Source organism: Bidens hawaiensis, unplaced genomic scaffold, assembly GCF_021521415.1.
Source record: "Bidens hawaiensis isolate Kalapana, Puna unplaced genomic scaffold, B.hawaiensis_p1.1 tig00011151_1, whole genome shotgun sequence".
NCBI lineage: Eukaryota > Viridiplantae > Streptophyta > Magnoliopsida > Asterales > Asteraceae > Bidens > Bidens hawaiensis.
The window spans coordinates 508,430-517,506 of record NW_027491863.1 but is presented as its reverse complement, the minus strand read 5'-3'; the positions used below and the strand labels follow the sequence as shown (position 1 = coordinate 517,506).

General features: G+C 37.2%; 2 protein-coding genes across 2 annotated transcripts; both read left to right on the top strand.

Annotated features, from left to right (window-relative positions):
• LOC143537193 (OVARIAN TUMOR DOMAIN-containing deubiquitinating enzyme 12-like) lies at positions 1-2,636 on the top strand. Its single transcript, XM_077031015.1, has 10 exons — positions 1-328; positions 416-570; positions 747-820; positions 1,370-1,424; positions 1,522-1,596; positions 1,686-1,759; positions 1,853-1,901; positions 1,982-2,066; positions 2,154-2,210; positions 2,304-2,636. The coding sequence occupies exons 1-10, from the start codon at positions 1-3 to the stop codon at positions 2,312-2,314; spliced, it is 963 nt and encodes a 320-aa protein (XP_076887130.1). The 3' UTR covers positions 2,315-2,636.
• Positions 2,637-4,571: 1,935 nt separating this feature from the next.
• Positions 4,572-8,176, top strand: LOC143537221 (ruBisCO large subunit-binding protein subunit alpha-like). Its single transcript, XM_077031038.1, has 7 exons — positions 4,572-4,875; positions 4,961-5,147; positions 6,102-6,223; positions 6,325-6,554; positions 6,611-6,746; positions 6,848-7,154; positions 7,241-8,176. Exons 1-7 carry the CDS (start codon positions 4,822-4,824, stop codon positions 7,996-7,998), a joined length of 1,794 nt encoding a protein of 597 aa, XP_076887153.1. The 5' UTR covers positions 4,572-4,821; the 3' UTR covers positions 7,999-8,176.
• Positions 8,177-9,077: the final 901 nt, after the last annotated feature.

Here is a 9,077-nt window from a genome sequence, read left to right as displayed (position 1 = left end):
ATGTTTTCGTGCAGTCAAGATCCTGATGCTGTTCGGTGGGGTCACCTGCTCTTTGATAGTGGGCCATCCATTGACAATAGCTATTCCAGCTATGGCCCGCAAAATTATGCAGATTGTTATCAATATCAGTATTCTACCGAAAACCGTTATGACACAGAATGTATCAACACAGAAAATGAAAAGGATAATATACTTACCTTTCCGGAAGACACATCCTCATTTTCAGTTGCAGAAGCATCTGCAGATTCTTGTGAATCAGTTGATCATTCACAAGCATCATTTTACCTGCAGGATTCTCTTAATCAATCTATGGCAAACTGTAGTCTTGGTAACAGATACACATTCACTCTTATTTGATTCATGTGATAAGTAAGTTATGGTTTAGTGATGTTTGTGATGTTTATATACATTATAGGAGATGATGAGCTCACAAATGATATGCCACCGTGTGAAAGCCCTACAAGTGAGCTGAACTATGGTGAAGAATTGTCGTACTCATTAGAGCTGAGTGATGAGTATGCATTAGATGATGAAGTTGGCAATAGGCTGAACCATATGGCTTCTGTTCCTGTAAGTGTTTTATCTTACATTTATGCAGTAATGGATTTCATTTTTTTTAAGTAATTTATTTATGTAGCATAAGCTGCATATCGACATTAAGTCAAATAGCTAGTTTTGATGCTTAGTTACCATATTGTGTTGTTATTAATTAAATAAATAATAAATTGCTGTTGGATGTTTTGTAGCATGTTCCCAAGGTCAACGGAGAAATACCTTCTCTAGATGAGGCAACTTTAGATCATCAGAGACTGCTCGACAGGTATTCGGCAACATCATAATTCATAGGCTTGCAAATGAACTGAGCGAACACAAATCGAGCTTCATTCGTTTAACTCTAATCGATCACAAACTATTAAAACGAATGGGTTTCTCTTGTTTGTGTCCGTTTGTTAAGAAAATGACATGCTCATTTGTGTACAGTATAAAGTATAAACGAACAGTTCATGAACAAACGTAACTGAACATAGATGAACGAGTATAATCGAGCCAAAACCAGTAAAAAATAAAGTGAAAAACAACGTGCCGGGCCTAAAAACTTTCTATAACTAAACTAAGTTGTAACGGCCCAAACTTTTTTAAATGAATATATTAACTAACTTAAACAAGCGAACATAAACATTTTAAATAAACGAACGCTCATGAACATAAACAAACAAGCGAGACATGCGTTCATGTTTGTTCGTTGAACTAAATGAATGAAGTTTTGTGTTCATGTTCGTTAGTTTATTAACCAAACGAACATAAATGAACCTTTTGTTTTGCAATTACTTGCATGATGATTAAAGTTACATACATATTTCTTATACAGGCTGCAGTTGTACCAGCTAGTAGAGTCTAAAGTTATAGGGGACGGAAATTGCCAGGTGAAAACTCTCAATTATCTTGTTGTTGACCATGCTGTTTGACCTGGTTTCTGAAACCTAATAATAAGTCTTAACAAAACTGTATTTCATTTCTCAGTTTCGAGCACTTTCGGATCAAGTTTACCATACAACTGAGCACCATAAATTTGTTAGACAACAAATTGTAAACCAGGTCAGTCTAGACGTGGTAAATTTCATTTGATTATTTTCTTTATCTATATATTATTACCATCTTTTAAATATTGGTTTTCTTTTCTAAAGCTTGAACTATATTCTGAAAAATATGAAGGATATGTCCCCATGGATTATGGTGATTACTTGAAGAATATGTCCAAGTATGTTACTGCCTCTTTTCTTTTAATTTGGTAATATCGCTTGCTAAGTTATTATCATAGTTTATGCTTATGACATTTTTGGATGTGAATTAGGGTTGGTGAATGGGGTGATCATGTGACTTTACAGGCGGCTGCTGATTTGGTATGAAAATGCATGTTAACCGTGTTTCTTTTGAAGCATCCGACGTAATTTTGGTCATAATGTTGATTTTATGAATGCAGTATGCAATCAAAATCTGTGTAATCACATCGTACAAGGATACCTGCTATATCGAGATTGTTCCAAGTGTTCAAAGGTCGAATCGAGGTAAAATCTAAAAATTCTACATAAATATGTATCATGTGTGGTTGAAAAAATGCTGCTTTATCTTATAGTATAATTACTTTGTTGCAGTAATATTATTAAGCTTTTGGGCAGAGGTTCACTACAATTCAATATATCCTGTGGAAGGTAAAAAGTCCCTACCGAATAGTCAAACTTGATGAGTTGACTTATGTTATCATGCACCAAGATCAAATATATTAATCTTACTATTTAACCCAGATGTTCCATAAGTGGAGGACTGAGGTGGAAGATGAGTGGCTGTTGCAACTCGCTTATCTTCCTGCTTATATTATTGGAACCTTCGACCCTCATTTGGGTCTTAGTTCCCGTGATTATAAACGAGACAGAATGGCCCGAGGACGTTGCATGGGGCCTCACAAGAAGGCTCGGTGACAATATTGTGTCTTTCTCAAAGAGGTTTTATAACGATTTTTATTGCAAGATTTTTTTTTGGTTAACTAATAAGTTGTTTCTTGTTTGAGTTAACTTTTAAGCTTATTTTATCATAAGTTACTAAGTCTAGAGATTGATTTACTATGAAAATATGAAATCATAAAGTATATCATCCAATCCGAGTAGTGCAAACATATGTGAACTGATAATAGCAGTAACATGTTAAGAGAAGTGTCATCACGATAATCGATAATAAGATGGTCGTTCTTTTGTTGGCCACCCCAAATAAGTAAACATAATCTCTTACAAATATGTTAGAAGGAACTGCTGGATCGGTTAAAATCTCGGCTAAAACCCTACCTATAACTATAGCGTGACGACCTAATATGATGATGAAGAATATCTAATAGTGCTCAAGCTCAGCTTTTGAAGAAGCGCATAAGCCTATTATTGTCAACACATTACTTGCCAACACAATTACCGAAAAAGTTTATCTACCAGCAAATCTTTATAATCATGATTGAGACCGGTCACACTCACAAGTCACAACAAGAACCCTAGAGCTCACTATAACGAGACTAACAATGTTTGTTGTTGCATAACCAAATCATTTAAGGAGAAATCCTCAACTTGATGCTACTTGTCTACACATAGACGAAAATAAAAGACTGTTTTTTTAATTATTTTTATTTACAGTTTAAACCTTTTAAATTTATTGGGCGCTCAAAGCTAGTGACTTATATCATTTATTTTAGCAAGCTACGTTATAGGGTAACTGTAGTTAATTAAAAACTTTAAATAGTATTTTAAAAGCGTGTACCAATTTATAAGCAAACGAGCCGAGCTACTCGCATCTCAAGCTTAGATCATAAGAAGGCTTAAAACAAGCATGAGTCTCAAATAAAGCCCGTTTTAGTTATAGAGTATGAGGCTTTTCAAGCCTTACCGAGCCTCGTGTATCTTCAAGTTTTATTTTCTTTTGGACTTCTATGTATTAATTTCATACTATATAGCCGAGCTTTTGCTCATTTATCGTACTAACGATCTTGAGCTGAGCTTTGACGTGTTTAAGGTTTTTTCAAATATATTAAAATTAAAAACGTATATTAATATTAATGGATTATTGGATTTCAATAATACAAACTTTCACCTATTGGCCGAGATTAATCCCAACTCAAAAAATGTTTACAGAAAGTCCCAACTTTGAATGTATTTTTCTGAAATTCCATATTAACTGAAAAATAGTGTTAACCTTTTGATGACATGGAAAATATTGTAAAGATAGGGTGTCTGCACCATCAAAAGTACAACATAATCATGGACCCCATCATTTGTAGAGAACTCTCAACACATCACAAGAAGCCCGCGGGCACAAGACCTGTTACCAGCGAGGAAGGCAAACTGTACATAACAGTTAGTCCTCAGACCAATCACAATACAAGATTCCTTACACGACAGCTAGTACAAAAAGGACCACAAGTGCAAGTCGAGCCTATTAGCGGACGCCATCACATTGCCTCCAGGTGATAGCCGTCACTTCCAATCAGAAACCTTACACATGATCTTCCATGAGGATAGAAGGTTTCACTAATAATGACAGCTCGGTTAATCCTTCTCTACCTCTCTAACTATAAAAGGGGAAAAGTGGAAAACCCCTACATGACACAATTGTAAAAAAAAACAACAAACCAACTTTACTTACCATTGTAGACATTAAGTTGTGGCTAAAGTCTATTTCTACAAACTTGTAAAAGACTTTAAATATGCCCCACTTTTTCTCTCTTTCTCACACATACATATATGCATACACATATCATATATATAGTTTTAATATTTTTCAATTAGATTTGTGGAGGTTTGTTGTTGTGGGAAAAAAGTGAGGTTTTTGGGAAAAAAATAAAATCGGATGTTGCGTTGAGGTGCCGGTTTGTATTAGTTTGTTGTCGTGGATGCTCTAAATATCACACTTGGACCAACGGTTTGAGAATCCTCCCACTGTCCCACTGATATACTCATATTGATTGACACACGTTGGAAGATGGTTACGAGAAGACCCCTATTCTCCTTGTAAGAAGCTTACGATAATTAAAACGAGCCGATGTGTAGGGGGTGGTGTTTTGTCCTAAAGGCGAATTGTTGGGATCCAAATGAGCAATTTCATCCCATTTGTTAATTGACGTTAGGCAGGCCAGTGAGTGTGAGTCTAGTCTACACACTTCTGGGGATCATCGAACGTTCTCGAACCTAAAACCCTACCTATAACATAACCTAACCACCTTCATATACAACTCGATTCATATTATTATTATTATTATCACAACTCTTATTAACACCTACTCTTCCAATGGCGTCTGCTAATGCAATCTCCACAGCCTCAATCATCCGCACTCCAAAACAGGTATTATTATTATTATTATATTCAGCTGCTGTTTATGTTAATTAATAACCTTTCTGTTACGTTATTATTGTTATTATGAGCACAGAGTGGTTTGAGAAATGGAAATGGAAATGGAGGTGTTAGTCAGTTGCGAACCGCCAAGCAATCAAACCGCCGGTTCACGGTTCGAGCTGCGGCGAAAGAGATTGCGTTTGACCAGAGTTCTAGGGCGGCTATGCAGGCCGGGATTGATAAGCTAGCTGATGCTGTTGGTCTTACTCTTGGACCTAGAGGTATTAATTATTACTTGTTGTTTATATTGTGTTAGTTAGTTTGTGGTTAGTGGTTGTTTATGCTGTTTAGGGTTGGATTTATTGTTAGAATGGATAGTGAGTTAACTTAAACCCTAGGTTTTTATAAACTAATTCGGATTAGTGGTAGCGGTGTAAATGAGCCGAGTAGAGTCGCTCGCAAGTGACTTGAGATCGGATAGAGTAAAAGTTTCTAACGAACAGACTGGGCAGTCTCCGAGAATTGTGAAAGAAATTTGGTCCTAAAGTTAGTTGAGTGATTGGATTTAAACATTAAAAATACACACACACACACACACATATATATTAAAAATTTGGGCCTATTGGGGTGTCAGGTCGGTCGACCACCCGGCCTTGCAAGCAGAGGTCGAGCCTTGTATGGGCAGATTGTATAATTTTTAAGGTTCAAGTCTTATGGACGGAGTGACGGACTTCTGTGTATTAATTTCACAGTGTACACTGATCTTGAGATGAGCTTTAGTTCGTACACGAGCTCGAGCCAAGCTTAGGCTCGCTAAGTTTTTTTTTCAAAATATATAAAAAATAATTAAAAATGTATTTAAATGTATGTAAATTAATTGATAAATTATAAATGATCCTTTCTCTAGCTTTAGAAAAAGAGTTTGTAAGATCGAGCTCTTGTAAGACAAAAAGAGCCGAGCTCAAGCCTAGATGAGCTAGGGGTCAGCTTGTTTACACCTGTGGCTGGCATGAATAATACTTATGCTTAGGTTTTAGGTTTTTAGGCACTTATTTTGGATTAATAGTTGGAAAAGTTGGTGAGTTTTCAAAAGCTTTAGGTTTTAGACACTAATTCTGGATTTGCGGTTGGCATGAATATTGAATCTGCTTGAACTTGAGGTTTTTAGGCCTAATTATGGATTCTAGTTTATTGTAATTTGTTAACTGTATGTATTTGCCATTGTTTACGTATAGGGAGGAATGTTGTTTTGGACGAATATGGTTCATCGAAGGTGGTTAATGATGGTGTTACAATTGCCAGAGCTATTGAGCTTCCCAGTCCCATGAAAAACGCTGGTGCTGCACTTATCAGAGAGGTTTGAACCTAATCCTTTTGCAACCATTTTGATTATTGTTGTCTAAATGTTACTTCTTGATTGATGAATCTTCAAACCATTTGACAACTCGAACCGCACAGGTTGCAAGCAAAACCAATGACTCAGCTGGCGATGGCACAACCACCGCATCAGTTCTGGCTCGTGAAATTATCAAACTTGGTCTGTTGAGTGTAACATCAGGTGCTAACCCGGTTTCAGTTAAAAAAGGTATTGATAAGACGGTTGCTGGTTTGATTGAGGAGCTTGAAAAGAGAGCCAGACCGGTTAAAGGCCGTGATGATATTAAAGGTACTAAAAGTTCTCTCTTTGTGTAACAAATTACGTTTCGTGTACATTATCTGATCTTCTGATGGATATACTTTAAAGCCATTCTGCTGGAAATGATGATATTATCGGATCCATGATTGCTGATGCTATCGATAAGGTTGGACCAGATGGTGTATTATCCATTGAATCGTCATCTTCATTTGAGACAACTGTTGATGTTGAAGAAGGAATGGAGGTATGTTGAAAGTTAATCTTCATTTTATTATATATAATGTCACAATTCAATAACATATTTAAGATTATCTTGATATCTCATTTCCTTCATGGGTGTTGCAGATTGACAGAGGTTATATCTCCCCACAATTTGTCACCAACTCTGAGAAACTATTAGTTGAATTCGAGAACGCGAGAGTGTTGGTCACAGACCAAAAGATAACTTCCATTAAAGACATAATTCCTTTACTAGAAAAAATCACCCAATTAAGAGCCCCCTTGCTGATTATTGCCGAGGACGTTAGTGGCGAAGCTTTAGCTACCCTCGTTGTGAACAAATTGCGTGGTATCATTAACGTTGCTGCCATTAAAGCACCTGGGTTTGGTGAAAGAAGAAAAGCCCTTCTTCAAGACATTGCCATTGTGACAGGTACCTTAATGTTACTTTCATCAATGGTAGTAACTAATAGCATTAAACTTTCTGGTAATCTTAATTGTTTTTAACTGCAATAAAAGGAGCCGAATACCAAGCGAGTGACATGGGTTTGCTAGTTGAAAACACCACGGTGGAGCAGCTCGGTTTAGCCAGAAAGATCACAATCAGCAAGGACTCGACCACTATCATTGCTGATGCCGCATCAAAAGAAGAGATCCAGGCTAGAATCTCCCAAATTAAAAAGGAGTTGGCTGAAACAGATTCTGTCTACGACACTGAGAAACTATCCGAGCGGATTGCCAAGCTGTCAGGTGGTGTCGCGGTTATAAAAGTTGGTGCTGCAACCGAGACCGAACTAGAAGACCGTAAGCTCCATATCGAGGATGCTAAAAACATCGAGGATGCTAAAAACGAAACATTTGCTGCTATAGAGGAAGGTATAGTGCCAGGTGGCGGTGCTGCGTATGTTCATTTGTCAACACTGGTTCTAGCTATCAAGGACAAGCTTGAGGATGCGGATGAACGGTTAGGTGCTGATATTATTCAGAAGGCGTTGGTGGCACCGGCTTCGTTGATAGCTCAAAACGCTGGGATTGAAGGTGAGGTGGTGGTTGAGAAGGTGAAGGCGAGTGAATGGGAGATGGGTTATAACGCAATGGCGGATAAATATGAGAATTTGGTAGAGGCTGGAGTTATTGATCCTGCTAAGGTGACTAGATGTGCCTTGCAGAACTCGGCTTCGGTTGCTGGGATGGTGTTGACTACACAGGCTATTGTGGTTGAGAAGCCCAAACCGAAGGTGCCTGTGGCTGCTGCGCCTCAAGGTCTCACTGTATAATCAACAGGAGGTTTGATTTGGTTATGGTGGTCGGTCGGGCGGATTTAAGAGTAATAAATATGGAGTGTTATTGCGGTGATGTAGTGTAGGAGATCGTTAGAGGTCTGTTTTTGTACTAAACTGAGATAAATGTTGAGCGTTGGTGTCTGCTATCTTTAAAAAGTTAAGGTTTATGGTCTCTTACATCATGGTTTTTAATTAATGAGGCTATGGGGTGTTTTTACATAAACCAACAAAAACTGTATATATATTAAAAAGTAAGTATTAGCTATCACACAAGAAATACTATTAATGAAACTAACCACTTAAATGTTTACACATGTACAAGGTAGTTATTAACAAAGTGTGTATTACACTGAGTGTTCACATATTTATTTATTTTATTGTATTCCTTTAATGCCAATAGTAGAACTAATGATACCTAATGATACAAGTGTTCAGTTATCGAACATATTATACTAACTCTTTTGTATAATCATACCGATAAGGATATAACAAAATTTATTTAGTTAGTGCAAACTTTATAATTATGATGTGTAACTGTATAAATATAAAAATACGAGAAATAAAAAATCAGCTATAATGTTGCATCATTTAAGTCTGTCACAAACACTATTTAGACCAAGCGTAGTGGGGCTTTATGCCCGACGTTTTGGGTATAATGCCGTCCCCCTCCCGGCGTTTTGGGTAATTTTTTTCCAGCGTTTTCTATATAACGCGACAAGTGGCTCGAAATCCAAAAAAGTATCCGTTTAGGATATATCCGGTGTGTGTATATATATAGATATATACCGGTTGGTGGAGATCGGAGTTCGTTGAACAAATGAATCCATCCGAAGCTCTTGAACAGATGAGGATGAGGATCGGGAAGCTCTTGAACAGATGAGGATTGGAGTTCGTTGTGGCAGATGAGGATCAAAGCTTTCTCGCCTCTGTTGGCAATCAGTAGCTTTTCGATCTTCCGGTTGGTGGAGGTCCGGGTAAATTGGGGATCTAATTGGATCTGATCTGGTGAGAGTGTTTGTGTTTTGTGGTTGAGATTTGGTACATGTGGGAGTGTTTGTGATGGGTATGATTTG

What these genes read in the sequence shown, in the direction of transcription:
- LOC143537221 (XM_077031038.1), top strand. Translation starts at nt 4,822, where the DNA reads ATGGCGTCTGCTAATGCAATCTCCACAGCCTCAATCATCCGCACTCCA. An exon ending in TCTTACTCTTGGACCTAGAG is followed by an intron (nt 5,148 to 6,101) that starts GTATTAATTATT and finishes GTTTACGTATAG; the next exon opens with GGAGGAATGTTGTTTTGGAC. An exon ending in AGACATTGCCATTGTGACAG is followed by an intron (nt 7,155 to 7,240) that starts GTACCTTAATGT and finishes CTGCAATAAAAG; the next exon opens with GAGCCGAATACCAAGCGAGT.
- LOC143537193 (XM_077031015.1), top strand. Translation starts at nt 1, where the DNA reads ATGTTTTCGTGCAGTCAAGATCCTGATGCTGTTCGGTGGGGTCACCTG. An exon ending in TAGGGGACGGAAATTGCCAG is followed by an intron (nt 1,425 to 1,521) that starts GTGAAAACTCTC and finishes TTCATTTCTCAG; the next exon opens with TTTCGAGCACTTTCGGATCA. An exon ending in TGTTCAAAGGTCGAATCGAG is followed by an intron (nt 2,067 to 2,153) that starts GTAAAATCTAAA and finishes ACTTTGTTGCAG; the next exon opens with TAATATTATTAAGCTTTTGG.